Genomic DNA, 15582 nt, shown 5'->3' on the forward strand with positions numbered 1-15582 from the left:
CTGAAAGTACTTCTAATAAGCTACCTCTCCACCAAAAATGAGCAAAGGTTGCTTCAGTAAAGTCTGTTAAATCATGATTTTAAATAAAGTAACATAAACAACATCTCTGCCATCAGCAGTCCCTGTTTATATAGCCCTGTCAACCTGTCAAACAAAAGGCTACATAAACCTCGTGACGAAAAAAAAGCAACATGAAAAAAGCGCCATGTACATTCGGCGAAGAAAAACGAATCATAACAAAACGCCCCCCTCAGTGACAGCAGGGTGATATCGACGTTGATGATTTCAAAAGAAGTTATGTTTGTTTTTCTCAAATAAAATCACGGAAATAATGTTTTATTGAATATGGATGATCATGTATCAACAAAGACCGAGCCACGTAGCCCAGTGGTAACGCTTCCACCTCGTAAGCGGTAGATCGGAGTTCAAATCCCGGCTCGGACCAACACAACTGGTGATCTTTTCCCTTCTGGAATCGATTGCTTAGTAAAGGGAAGGTAGTGTATCGTCACAAACTGGACCTTATCACGACACCTTAGGGAGGCGACCTATGGAATGTTAACATTAACCTTAACATGTTAACATTAAGTTGAGAATGAAACTGCCACTGAATCCGCTTTGTAAATGCCGGCCCCGATACTCTTCAAGGGTGCTCCCCTCAGGAACTGGGAAAGATTTACTTTACTTTACTATGTATCAACAAAAGCAACGTTTTTCATCGTTTGTTATCATTAGAACATCTTATTTTGCTTTTATATAAAAATGGTAATTGAAAATGGATGCTCAACATTCAAATGCGTTTTTCTCAAAACGCATGGTTTGTACATGATGCTTTTTGAAATGTTGGCATCGATTTCACGTGAGTGTCCCAAAAAATCAACACGATAGATTCACATGCTTTTCCTTTGACCCACACATAATTTTCATGTCAAATTGATGTGAAAATGATTCGAAATCAGCTGATCGTTAGCGAAAAACCTTTCATCCTTTTTTCGCATGATGTTCACTTTAGATTCAAATGAATTTCACTTAGATTTGCCCCATATAATAATTCCTTTGATTTTGACGTGAAAAACACGTTAGATTGAAATGTTTTGGTTTTTGAATGTGGTTGGCGAAAATTTTTCATAAGTAAGATGGCCACAAACGGTGGTAGAGGAGAAATTGCTCTTTGGATTTAAAAGTGGTTTTAACGAGAGTTTTTACGATAAAATCTTCGATAATTATTGTTTTATTTGAATAAAAAAGGGACTCCACGCGTGTAATTTCTAGGTGAGTAAAAACAAGATAAATGAAGTGCTTTTAAATGTTAATACAGATCGAGATACAGATTGATTTTTTTTTGTTCCAGAAAAATACATTTCGGCCAGAGGACGTGCTCTAAATCCGGAGTTAGTCCTATGTGCATCAGAACTTCAGCTGTGCGGATTTGTCACCTAAAATCTAGCCGAGCGGTGCTTCTCGAGATTCAACATGGACATCAATTGCAGCGGATTAAACGCGGACACATCTGGCCTTTGACTGTTTTGTGTTTGTGAAGAAAAAATTATGCTCTTAAGTGATTTTTGTGTGATTTCCATATTTTAAAATGCAAAAATTAATAAAAAATAAAGATTTATTTGTGACTACAACTGTGCGATTAATAAATAAAACTTGAAGAAAATTCCACCCTTTTTACCCGTCTGAATACCAATGGAAAACCATTTGATTGGCACTACAAAGTCATTTAACATTCATGTGTGTTTGTAGTGCATTCATGTGCGTCATCACGTGAAGTTAATGTGTTTTGCATTTGACTTCACCGTGATCCACGATTAATATTTTCGAAGTGATTTTCACATGAAATCTACATGCAATGTCATATGGGGCAGATTCACGTGTGAAACATTTGATATTACTGTGGGCCTTTCTTTCAGTGTACTTGGTTTTAATGAATTTCAAGGAACAATCCAGATTATCCAGCATCATTCAAACACGACCGCTTATTAGGCTTAAAATGGGCATATTTCCCCTATACAATCAAACTCACTAATCTAAACAAAACTAAAAATCTTAAAATCTTCAGTTACCTTGAAATTAAATTAAATTAGTTTGAGTCTTCCTGACCGTTGGTTTAAAATGAATTGAATAATTATTAAATTTCAGTCAAAAAAACTTTAAACTAGCTGTCACTGAACACCACAGTGCTGATATGCCAACATTAGGTGCTTGACGGAATTAAATGCTGTTCCCCTAGTTGTCCCCTGAGATTAAATATAAAAAAGAAAAAAAACTTAAAAAAGGTTTTATTTTTGTTATTTATGTTCGATGCGCATACGACATTTTCAAAAGCAACGCGCCAAAAGTTTGGTTCGATTTTAACTTCACTCGCTTTATATGTGGATGACAGTCGTGACGTAGCCGTGTTCATAGGCCCTTTTGAAAAAAAAATCCCAACATCAGTTTGACACCTAGTTTGGACGGTTGAGTGCTTTTTAATGAGAATACGTTCGAATTAGGTTTTACGCCGACTCGATTTGGAGGTTAGAAATTTGACAGCTTGGCTGCACTGTTTACATTTTTTGCACGTGTGTCTCAGTAAAAATGTGTGTGCGTGTGCGCTCGTGACGTCACGCTGTAAAACCGAATTAGCGGACATTCGAAGTAACGGAATTCGAATAAACGAATCCGCTCTGTATTTCTGATTTTATTCATCTGTTCATCTGTGCCATCACAAAATTCCTTCCAGCCAGGGCGGGCTTTATCCATTATCTCACCCCTCGAACTGTCAACAACTATTTTTTTTTTCATTCTCTTTCCCCTCCTCCTTCGCTCATTGATTGCGTGCGCCGAACTGTCAGACGAGCCTTGTCATTGAATATTTTTCCGTGCAGTACCAGTTCAGCAGTTCGAGTCGCAGTCCCGTCAATCAGACGTCGAGGAAAAAATTAGGAAAGAATCTTTTCCAATCGTTTTTTCGCATGCAAAGTTGTTGAAACTAGAGAAATTTCGACGGATTTCGTTAGTTTTGGTCGCGCGCGAGTGGATTTGTTGTAAAATGTGAGCAAGCTGTAACGGATCGTCGCGAAAAAACGCAAATTTCCCATCTCCAAATTCGCGAACCGCGGTTCCGAGGATGATTTCATAAACTTCCTGAAAAAATCAGCAGTAGCAGAGACGAAATAGCAAAAAAAAAAGGCGAGCTCTGAACAAAAAATAATGATTTTCAACCTTGAACGGCAGCAAACATCATCATCGTCGTCGTCGCGGACGTCAATTTCGCGTTGAAAAGAGCTCGGTGTGGAAAATCGCAGGCACCGAAAATTATACATTCCGCCGGGGTCAAGTGTGTCCTTTTACGGGGGTTGACCTGGTGCCCCTGGCACCGAGTGGTAGGAAAAAAGTGCAGTTTTGTATTGTGTGTGGCAAGTTGCAAATTATTATTGACGTGATCGTCTCCGCTCCGGTAAAAATAAACATCGGATTGTGCAAAGTTGTTTGTTTGTGGCAGAATTAGTAACTGCTAGGGGAAGATTCTTATCAGCACCAGGGCGTGAATTGGGACGGAAATAATCTCCCCCCGAAGGAAAGGCCACTTTTGTGTGACGGGGGCGAATCTTGAAGAAGCAAACGCAGTAAACTAATCGAAGAAGGAAAACATCATCAGATCGTCTTGAAACTATTTACCACGCCCGAAAGAACGCAGCAGGAAGAAGGGAATTCCACACCCAACCCACCCACTCCGACGCAACCCGAGGGATAAAATAAACAATGGGAAGCGTCTGGAAGCGGCTGCAGCGTGTCAACAAGCGGGCGGCTAAGTTCTCCTTCACCGTCTCGTACCATGAGCTGCGCATGGAGACCACGGCCAAATGGTGAGTGCAGTTTGGTTTGGGTTTAGTTTATGTTGCTGGTTGCTGCAAGCAAAGTCAGGGACGTTTCGGAGGGGGTCAAGGGTGCAGCACATGAGTTGGTGGGGTGGCTTGAATCGTGATTCAAGATTGTTTTACGTTAGATATTTATTAGGTATCTTACGAATAATCACGAACGAAACCTGCAAAAGTGGCTGGTGACAAAAGAGGAATGAATGAATTTGGTCATTCATTCTTTTTAGAAACACATTCGTAATTTTAAATCAAATGTTTGACAAATCAAAATGCATTGAAAGTATGTTGGAATCTGTTATTTCAATTCAGTGATTCTTAACGCGTGCGGTCCTGAGATTAGAGAGGAATGGGGTGCAAAAGAAAACAAGTGCAATTTATGAGTGAAAACATTGTTTATAGTTAGAAAAACGTTATATATTTTACCTGGAATGTTTAGAGGTCTTTCCAGAACATCAAATTTATATTAAAATGATTATTTAAACCCATAGAAAAATGTAATAATATTAACCCATTTGAAACTCAAAATATAACCAAAAATCGTTTTTTTTACACACAATGGGCCAAACATTGAATATTACGCCCATTTAAAATGCTAGTCTTGATTTAAAAATTTTCATAATATTTTTTTCGAAGAGATCGGAAAATTTCACGAATGTTTCATATATTAACATTGAAAATCGGACCATTAGTTGTTGAGATATCGTCATTAGAAAATGGTGGGCTGTTTGGGTGAGACTTAGAAAACTTCAATTTTCGTGTTTCTTTTTCTTTAAGCCGCTGTATCTCAGCAACCAAAGGTCCAATCTTCAATGTCTCTTAGACAATTTTATAGCAAATTTTCTGAACTTTTCAAAAAATATATTTTTAGAAATGGTCACTCATGGTCATTATTTTTAAAAATTGAAAAACTGCAAATATTTCGCTAAAATCAAACTTTCGGTAGCTATATCTAGAAAACGGAGCCCTTTATCAAAAAATATGTGAAGTACTTTTCGATTGTAAATTCAATTTTGCATTAAAAAATAATGTCAAACTTGTTTTTGCATAAAACTTCGATTTTTTCCAAAAATCACTATTTTTTCAAAAATTCATAACTCGGCGGCAGATTTTTTGACCATGTTTCTCTATGGCTCAAAAGTTGCGGATTTTTGTCCTCTAAAACATATCAAAAAATCTCGAAAATCAAAAAATACGTATTTTGGGAAATTGAGTTTTAGTGAAAAAAAAGTTGATAAAAAAAATCCTCAATTTTTTTTCCGTGTACCTATTTTTTTCTCAATAGTCCTCAACAATACCTACAACCAGTGTTCCCAAATGAACCGGTTAGGCTAGGTTCACCTATAAACTTGGTTCGGCTTAAGCCTCCCTTTGTGGTTCAATCCTGGTTCAGTGAACCATGAACCATGGCTTAAGCCAGGTTAACCAGGCTAATGAAAACCATAGGAATAATGCACTGTGTAACAAATATTAAGTGTAGCAATGTTACAATGTAACATTCATTACACCGTAACATTGTTACACCGCATCATTCGTTACACCGTAACGTTGTTACACCGTAACATTGTTACACCGTTGTATGATTACACCGTAACATTGTTACACCAAAACATTCGTTACACCGTAACATTCGTTACACCGTTACATTGTTATACCGCAACATTCGTTACACCGTAATAATGTTACGGTGTAAGATTGTTACGGTGTAAGATTGTTACGGTGTAAGATTGTTACGGTGTAATGAATGTTGCGGTGCAACAATGTTACGGTATAACAATGTTACGGTGTAAGATTGTTACGGTGTAACGAATGTTACGGTGTAACGAATGTTACGGTGTAACGAATGTTACAGTGTAATGAGTGTTACGGTGTAACAATATTACGGTGTAACAATGTTACGGTGTAACAATGTTACGGTGTAACAACGTTACGGTGTAACAACGTTACGGTGTAACGAGTGTTACTGTGTAACAATGTTACGGTGTAACAACGTTACGGTGTAACAACGTTACGGTGTAACAACGTTACGGTGTAACAACGTTACTGTGTAACAACGTTATTGTGTAACAACGTTACGGTGTTACAATGTAACGAATGTAACGGTGTAACGAATGTTGTGGTGTAACAATGTTATGGTGTAATCATACTACGGTGTAACGAATGTTACGGTTTGAGCATACTACGGTGTAACAAAGCTTGCCGTTTAGCCTAACATTCTTTGATCAGGTTCAAGCCAGGTTCAAGCCTGGTTCAAGCCAATGGTTCATTTTGGCTAGCCTCGCCTGGTTTGAACCAAATGAACCATGGCTCACGGCACTCAGTGAGCCTGAGCCGACGATGCTTGCCGACGTGTGGTGTGAACCTGAACCAGAAAAATGAACCTAGCCTAGCCGATGGCTTAGGCTCGTGGGAACACTGCCTACAACTTTGCCGAAGACACCAAATTGATCAGAAAATTCACTCAAAAGTTACAGCTGTTTGATTATTTACATACCATTTTTGTATGGACAGCTGCCAAAATTGTATGGAGACTTGTATGGGTGAACCAATGACACAAAATAGCATATTTGGTCATAGGGAAGGCCCCCATAAAATTTGAGTCAAATTAAAAAATACAAAAAATAAAAATGGTCGAAATCGGCCGATTTCGTAGAGAGTTGCTCAAAAGTGTTACCAAGCAACAATTGCTTTTTACCCCCTTTACACGGATTTCACACATACTTCCAAACTTTTGTTTTGATAGTGTGTGTGAGCGCCGTGTAAAAAGTGACAGTTCGTAACTTTTTAGTTTGAATTTGTCAAAACAACAAGATTCAAAACTATAGTTAATTGTACTTACCTGAAGCATCATAATTGCAGTTTGAAATGATATTTTATTATAATAAATCAATAACAAAACCTTTTTTTTGGAAAATGTCTCGGATTAGTTTTCAAAAAGCCGTAAGAGCCATTGGTAAACAAAGTCCTTTTTGCATCGGTACTCGACCTACTTACAAAAAAAACAAAATCAAAAATGCTCGAGATAGTTCATCTACATGTTCTTTAAGTGTGTTCGTGTGTGTGTGTGTGTGTGTGTGTGTGTGTGTGTGTGTGTGTGTGTGTGTGTGTGTGTGTGTGTGTGTGTGTGTGTGTGTGTGTGCAACCAATCAAACGGGATCACGCGGCCGCTTCTTACAAATTGAGTTGTTTCCATGTATTTTAGATCTACATTCTATACATGTAAATAACTCGCATAGGCATTTGGAAGGTGTTCGCTCTGCCGAGCTTCGGTGACCCATTTCTACGCTGGCTAGCCGAGCGCGAGGTACTTTAGCTTTATCGACAAGCCCCGCCCTGAAGAACGTTTGCACCAATCGGAGTCAAACGTTATTTAGAGCTTCCGAACCCTTGTCAACTGGACAAGGACTCAGCGCGTATATAGTTGATAGTTACAGTATTCCTAATTCCAGTCATAGCTCACCAAGTCGTGAGGGCCTAGTGGTTAGCATTTTTGCTTACCAATCCAAAGGACGGGAGATCGAACCCCGAACTCGAGCGACTTTAATTTTTCGTTCATGTTCAGAGTTTCAAGATTTATATTTCCTATACTTTCTCGTTGGGAGCAGATGGGAATCGAACCCAGGACCATTCGCTTACAAAGCGAACACCGTAACCAGTCAGCCACGGCCGCTCCCACATTTACATGTTCTTTAAGTGCCCCAAACTAAAAATATATGAAATTTTTTTTGTTTCATTTTCGAGAAAAACGAAAACTTGTGTCTGAGGTCACGGTGGCTCTTACGGCTTTTTGAAAACTCATCCGAGATGTGTGGTTTTATCACAACTGTAAACAAATTTATTGTTTAGTTTCGGTCAACCATTTATGTAATTAATATGGAAAAAAAAGTATTAAAATAACTTTTTTATTATTTTTATGTTTTCAATGGTTTTTAAAACGTTTTCTCTAATCTTTTTCGGAAATAAAAGTGTTAAAATGTCTGTGATTTTTTGTTGTTGTTTAAAGCCAAATTTGTTAACAAAACATACACTCAAACCCCGATGGTTTGACACCAACTGTTGTCAAACGAACGGGGTCACTTTTTAGTTTGACACCCTTTTTACACGGAGTTCACACACACTATCAAACATTTGTTTTGATAATGTGCGTGAGCGCTGTGAAAAAGGTGACAGTTCGTCACTTTTTAGTTTGACTTTGACCAACCAACGGGGTACAAACTAAAAAAGTGTCAAACGAAAAAGTGACCAACCACCGCGGGTTGAGTGTATTTGTTTATGATGAAAAGTGAGCAAAATCCATCTTTTATTCATTATATCTATCATTAGACCTACCTCATGCATCAAAACATCAAATATCGGATAAATTTGTTATAAAAATAACAGTTTGCCTATAGTGGACCCGACCGAAACCTTTATCTTCACTTATTCGGTAGTTTTAGTGATGAAGTGCTATTTAAGTGCTAAATAGCACATTTAGCACTTGAAATTTTTGTTATCAACGAAATTTCATAGTGAACAACGATTATTAAAAGCATCGAACTAAAGCTTGTTTTGATGCACAGTGAGCAAAGATTCACTCTGCCGGTTTACAAAGGGAATCATCTCAAAATGTGGTGAAGTGCTATTGAGTGCCGTGCACGTCTGGTTAAAATATTCTACAATTCAATTCAATTCGGTTTTATTTGTGAATAATCAAGTTACAATGAGTTATTTTGAAGTGCATAACAGAGTTTTGGAGTTCCTTACAGCTGTGTGTTGCATCATAATCCATTTAGGAACAATTATTTCTTTAACTAAAGCACTAGCAAGAGTAAGAAAAAACTATAAAAAAAACTTACAGAAATTGCAAAGGAGGGGATAGAGGAAGAGAGAGCTTATATCTAGATCACAGGTAATCTATCCTTTGTAGATGTGTTTGATCATCAGTTCCCCAAGGGCCAGGAATTGTTCTGCCTTGTTCCGGCAGCTCCGAAACCGCGTCATCATCTCCCCCACGAGAGCAAAGAACTCCGGCAGGGTGAAGAGATCTTCCCCGGTGACTTCTTGCTGGGCCGTACTGCCGCTACCGGCAGCAACCACGCTGGCGCCCCCAACCAGGAGGGAACGCTGAGTTTTCCGCTGGAACCGTAAGCTGTCCAGCTGCAGGAACGGCTGCGCTCGTACTTCGCAGATGAGAGTGGGACGCTGCTGCTTTCTTCTTTCTCTTTTCATGCTCCTCGAGGTAGGCCTTGCGCGCGATGCATCCGTGGTAATTGTCGGTATGGTTACCGTCACAGTACGCGCACTTTACGCGCGGCTTGGTTTGTTCTACCCAGTGTTGCGTTCCTCACGCGCTCACGCGCTCGTGAGCGCTCACTTTTCGCTCATTCGTGAGGAGGAGCGCTGCGCGAGCTAGCTCACGTTTGCCCGCGCTCACGTTTGCTCCGATTTTTTCAGCTCGCGTTTGCTCCACGCTCGCGCTCACGCTCATATTTCGCTCACGGAGCGCTCATTTTGGACGTGTCGCTAATCATTTAACGTTTTTGAGAATGTTTTTTTTTTCAATTCTAGATGGATTTTTTTGCGTAAGGTGCAGTAGGGCTGTGGAAATATGACTTTGTGAACAAATTTTATGATATATGAATTGGAATAGCTCATTTTTATCAATCATGTTTTTAAATAAAAGGTTGGATTCGCAAGGATCAAATAATTTCTAGACATACCGTTGAATGTATAAATATTTTTAGAATTTAAAGGCCTTATTGTAGCAGAGAGGGGAGGAGGGGTATAGATGCCTAAATAAAAGGTCCTGTAAACCTTAGAAAAACTTACAAAACAATGAATTGATTCAAGAAGATTTATGCTTTGGTAAGTTCGATTCAAGGTTAAATGCTTGGTTGATTAAAATATAACATTAATCTGTTTTCTGTAGGGTAACATTTTTGAAACAGTTCAATTTTAAATATATGCCTCAAAATTCCTAAGGGTTGAAATAACCCTTTTGACTCAAATCAAATGAATTGTCAACATTTTTCACCACGAAAAGGTTGGCTCTTCTTCTAACAAGTGGATTTTATTCAACACTTTCGCAACCAAACCTCTGAAAATATTCAATTACAAGTTATATATGATTTTTTGAACATGGATGATTGTAACTGTTCAAAAGATTATTTAAAAATTGAAAAAATATACATAAATTGTCAATATTTTTGTACATAACAACAATACAATATCAATTTGATTTGTGAACAAACAGTGCATCTCTTCACGCCAATGAATGTTTACATTATGAATTTAGTTTTTTGTTCCTTGTTCGAAAAATGTCTAGATTTTAAAAAGAACGTAAAATTTCGGTTCTCTGATCAAATCCATTTCATTGCCTACTTTTGTTTGTTCGACCACTTTCTTGTTTTTGCTGCCTGTGCTGAGATAGTTCTAGAAACTTCGTTTCAAACAGGCAGATGCTTCAACAGGAAAAAACAACTACCTACTTTAGCTCACCAGCTCACGTGAGCGCAAAACGCTCCGGTGAGCGTGAGCGAGCACGAGCTACCTGATAAAAACTCACGCTCCAGCTGGAGCGAGCAAGCTTTCCGTGAGCGCTCGCTCATTCGCAACCCTGAATAACGTCATGATTCGAAATCCGGACACTTAGTACCATATTATTTTTGTTATAGCTGGCAAAAAATCACGTAATAAGTTGGAAATGTAGAAATATCATCAGGATTTAGTATAAACAGTCAGTTTTAAGAGAATGCATGCAAAATATGTTTTTTCTAACAGTTTTTCATCAGAATTTGAAAATTAAAATGACTTGTTGTGCTTCGAATCCCGGACACTGTTAAAAGCTGATTCGAAATCCGGACACTTTTGCTTCGAATTCCGGACACTCGATTTTGCTTATAAATCGCACAAATTTGGACTGAAATGTTAGTGAATGGCATTCTTTAGGTCTCAAATAAGCTGTTAACATCAAAACAATCGATAGTTTATATAAAAAATGGCTAGAATTTAAGAAAATCAAAAACATAAATTTCTGCTTTGCCTTCCCGGTGCTTCGGACGCCTATGAAATATTTCCGTTGAAATGTTTCGCATTTTTGGTAAACTTATAATTTTATTTTATTTTATTGTTTTGGCATTAACTACAGCGTTCAAACAAACTTTAAATGAAAGTTGATGTTAGAATTCATCAAATAACACAGTTTTGACATTCATAATGCGAACTTATATCCAAATAAATGATAAAACAAGTTGAAGTGTCCGGGTTTCGAAGCGTCCGGGAATTCGAATCATGACGTTACAACAAAGATAAAGAGCATTAAGCCATACCACTTAGCATGTAAAAGAAATGCAATTATTATAAGAAAGTTCAATAAAGACATATTTAATTTCAAAATTTAATTTCAAAATCCATAAAACAGTATGCAGACTTGAATGAAAAAAGGCTTCTTTTGCAAGAATGAAAGTTTTATCAACATAAAAATAAAGAACACTCAACCCCTTCGCACGTCGCTGGCAAAAGTTTATTTACTTTACCCCGCCACACTCACAAGCACACATACCAGCGAACGCGAAGGGTTTGAATAATTCTTGAAGAAGAGCGTAACAACGGAAATATGTTCCAATAAAGCGTAAAAAAGAGGCCGTACCCTTCGATTGGGTTCTTGTGTTACACCACACCACATGCATTATTATACCTATTGCATTTGCCAGGGCAGCAGCCAACCGCGGGTAGATCGACAAGCCATGGACCGCACACGCAGAGATTGGCTTCTCAAATTGCTGAAATGCATCAGCAAGCAATAAAATTTAACTATAATGCACACACACTGCTACTCGGCTGCTGCTATTTGATTGCCCCGATGCAATGCGTGTATTATCAAAGTGTGGTTGGATTGCTCGAGTGTTATCGGCATTTGCTTCCACCAGCAAGTAAGCTAGCAAGAAAGTAGCACAATTATTGTACTTTGTGCAGAGTATCAGTGGAAGAAAGCTGAGTTCTTCCCCCCACGTCAACAAGCATAATTAATTTCATTGCAGTTTTATTGGTGGTGTGTTCTTGATTATGTGTTTCTTCCATTAAACAGAGAAGAAACGATCGTTAATCTAGTCAGAATAAGTTCATTAGATTTCTTGTATGAATCATTATTAATCACTTTATTTGCTTTTATCAACTTTATGAGTTTTGTTTGAAGCCAAACAAGTTTCAGTGTCTTAAAGCCGTGAAACTTGTTTTTGTATTTTGCATTATATTGCCCACAGTCAAAATATAATTTAATTTAGCTTTCGTTCCTAAGTTGAATGCGTACATACTTTACTTTTAAGGTTCACACAATCCTCAGCTGTCTCCAGATGCGTTGCAACTGAACTCAGTCCTGAGCTGTTACTAACCAATTCCAATAAAATAAAACAATATCTCAAATTTCTGAAATTTTCAGGTCATGTCATTTAAAATTTGATACATAAACTATCAAAAAAATGTGTACTGTGCACAAAAGGCTACCAACTAAAAGTGGGCAAAACAGAGCGATCCGCTCAATGAGCCGGTTCACTAGAAAGAGCGAACGAACCATGGCTCACAAAAAAAGAGCCGTTGACGTGGTTCTTTTTTAAACTCCGATCGTTAGAAAAAAACCGTTCCAAGATGGATTGATTTTTTAACATTGGTTTATTTTAAACTTAATAAATTTAATCAATTTCAGTGTTGGCGTCCCTTAAAATCGAGTTCTACAAACTGACATGGCGGGCGCCGTTGATGGCCAATGACAGTTACCTATTCACAACTGATCTTGTTCTGGAAATCATGGTGTTTTATCTTTTCAGCGCATTCATACATGCTGTTGATAAGGGAAATACCACTTGATAGTCGACGCCTATGATCAGTAGTGCTGAAAGGATATTACTGTTCTGTTCAGCAACGGAGAAGGACAACCATGGGTGGCCTCTCATGCTCATGCTCATGCTCATGCTTAATAAATTGCAGTGTTGGTATTCTCGCGCTCTCGCGAGAAAAAATCCTCTCTCTCGAGTTCTCACCGCGAGTCTCGAGATGCTGAGGGAAACTCACCAATGGCGTTACATCGTGCTGCCATCTGGTGTTTTGAAGTGCAAGAGTGGAAAAGTTCTGAGTCATCGTCTAAAAATAGACAGCGTACTATCTCGTCCAGCAAAATGAAGTCGATAAAGTAGTTGATTTCGATGAGAAAAAGTGGAAAATGTGGTCTAAAAATAGCGACGCCATCCCCCTGTGGAGCACCCGCAGTCGAGCAGTTTTTGACAGTTCGCTCCATAAGAAATACATTGTAGAAAAAAGCAAAAACTGCTCGAATGGCAGTGCTCCATTGCCCGTTCTCTCCTGCGTTCGCGAACGGGCTTTCTCGTGAGCCAGAATCGCCCGTTCGCGAGAAGTTGAACGTCTTAGAAACGCACAAAAAAAAAACACAGCGATTGAAGTAACACCTCTATATTGCGCGCATTCCCGAAAAAGACACGCGGCATACTAGCCTCGAAACGACGCGCCGCACTTTCGGCAAATGCGCACTGTCAAATCCCGTACTGTGCGTTTTGTTTTTGTTGATCTTCTTCTACGAATTGCATGGCATTGCTGCCGGGAATGTTTTTTATTGCACCAAAAGTGCAGAAACTCGCTGGCAACAGTGTCGGCGGCATATTCTGAAATGCCGCGCGGCGTGTACCTTCGAGAGAAACGGACAATACCATCGCCTGGTTCGCATTCATAGGGACGTGGCGTTACATCGTGCTGCCATCTGGTTTTTTAAGTGCAACAGTGGAAAAGTGCTGAGTCATCATCTAAAAATAGACGTCGTCCTATCTCGCCCAGCAAATTGAAATCGATAAAGTAGTCGGTTTAATGATAAAAAAGTGGAAAACGTGGTCTAAAAATAGCGACGCCATCCCCCCTTTTCCACTTTTTCTCATCGAAACCGACTACTTTATCGACTTCATTTTGCTGGGCGAGATAGGACGCCGTCTATTTTTAGACGATGACTCAGCACTTTTACACTCTTGCGCTTTAAAAAACCAGGTGGCAGCACGATGTAACGCCACGTCCCTATTAGCTTGATAAACAAATTGCTACACCCAAAGGAAACATATATCTCAAAATCTGCAACATTGGATTTGCTGCAGAAAATGTCATATTTTATAACATTTTTTGCAACAAGCCCGTAGATCATTTTTGCCCGCGTGTAAAAATCACCAACACATATAAAGCTGGCCCGTCCCCGAGCAACACTCCAAAGAGAAGCATATCTTGGTGCTCTTTCACTCACTTTTCATCAAGCGTCCATGGCACGGTGGTAGCGTGTCGGATCAATAATCAAAAAGTTGGTGGTTCAATCCTCGTTCTACTAAGTGTTTTTTTTGGTGAAATACAATCAAAAAGCCGTCGGTAATGTCGATAATTGTCGGTAACGGGCAAAAATGTCATACTCCTATATCGCAAAAAATGCATGAGGACAGATTTCATGCAGATTCTGATATACTTTCATGCCGCCATGCATCACAATCATGCGACTGCCAGTTGGGTGTAGCTTGGGACGACCGACTAGCACGAGGCACTCGCGAGCGCTCGCGGAGAACGCGAACGAAAATGCGAACGCGATCGAGGAGAGAAAAGTACTACAAGTTCTCTCCATGGCTCGCTAGCGAGAAATGCTCTCCTTCTTCTAGCTCGAATTCCAACAGTGATGAATTGAATTTCTAACAAATTGAAGCATGTCATTTGTATTTGAGAATGGAAAATGGAATTTAAAATTTTGCAATTCTTTTTATTAATGCCAAATTTGTCAAAATTGTGTACACGGTGTACTTTTTCAAGTACTAAAATTACTTCAAAGTAAATGATTTTCAAAAAAAAAACTCTTCATTGTTAAGATACATTAAAAAATTTCCCGAGTACAAATTCGAGCATTTAAAAAAGGTCATTAAATAGCAAAATGTTAAAAAAAATAGCCATAGCCAAACTCCTATTGCTCGATTATACTACGGCATTTGTAGACTTTATTTAAAAAAAAACGTATCTTAATCCACCTTTAGGTGGTTGGTGCCTTCCTCATATTCAAAAAAAGTCAATAAAGTCAATACATTCAGTAAAAATAGCAACATTCCCCCTTAACATGTTTAACAAATCAACTTTATTACTCATTTCTTTTGATATGGTTCGCAGACCATCAATATTTCTGGCTCATCGGCAAGGTCTGATAAAAAAAAACCTATCCAACGATAGTTCGCATGGAAGATCCAGACAATATTTTTATCACAATATCTGAAATCCAACGTCTAAAAAGTGTATAAATAACACTTAAGTGCCAATAACTTTTAATAGGGTTGTTAGATCCTTGATGTATTAGGCTCATTTAAAATGTCTTTCGATTATCTAACTAACGATGGGCCGCATTATGGACTCGGACATCGTTTTTACTAAAATATCTGAGATCCGGCCTCCAAAAAGTGTATAAATAACACTTAAGTGCCAATAACTTTTGATAGGATTGTCAGATCCTTGATGTTTTAGGCTCATTTGAAAGGTCTTTCGATTATCTAACTAACGATGGGTCGCATGATGGACCCGAACATCATTTTCATTGAAATATCTGAGATCCGGCCTCCAAAGAATGTATAAATAATACTTAAGTGCTAATAACTTTTGATAGGGTAATTAGATCTTCAATGTTTTGGGCTCATTGGAAAGGTCTTTTTAATACCTTTTTGAAAATGTA

General features: G+C 38.5%; 1 protein-coding gene across 2 annotated transcripts in view; it reads left to right on the top strand.

Moving 5' to 3' along the window:
* Positions 1-2863: 2863 nt before the first annotated feature.
* The window catches only part of LOC120417981 (EH domain-binding protein 1), a 62945-nt gene continuing 50226 nt past the window's right edge, over positions 2864-15582 (top strand). The window contains exon 1 of one of the 2 annotated variants that reach the window (XM_039580222.2): positions 2864-3854. In XM_039580222.2, the coding sequence (XP_039436156.1) occupies positions 3751-3854 (104 nt within the window). In that variant the 5' untranslated portion in view covers positions 2864-3750. The remainder of the gene's footprint in view (positions 3855-15582) is intronic. The other variant, XM_039580221.2, reaches the window with a different exon arrangement.

This window comes from Culex pipiens, chromosome 2, assembly GCF_016801865.2.
Source record: "Culex pipiens pallens isolate TS chromosome 2, TS_CPP_V2, whole genome shotgun sequence".
NCBI classification, from domain to species: domain Eukaryota; kingdom Metazoa; phylum Arthropoda; class Insecta; order Diptera; family Culicidae; genus Culex; species Culex pipiens.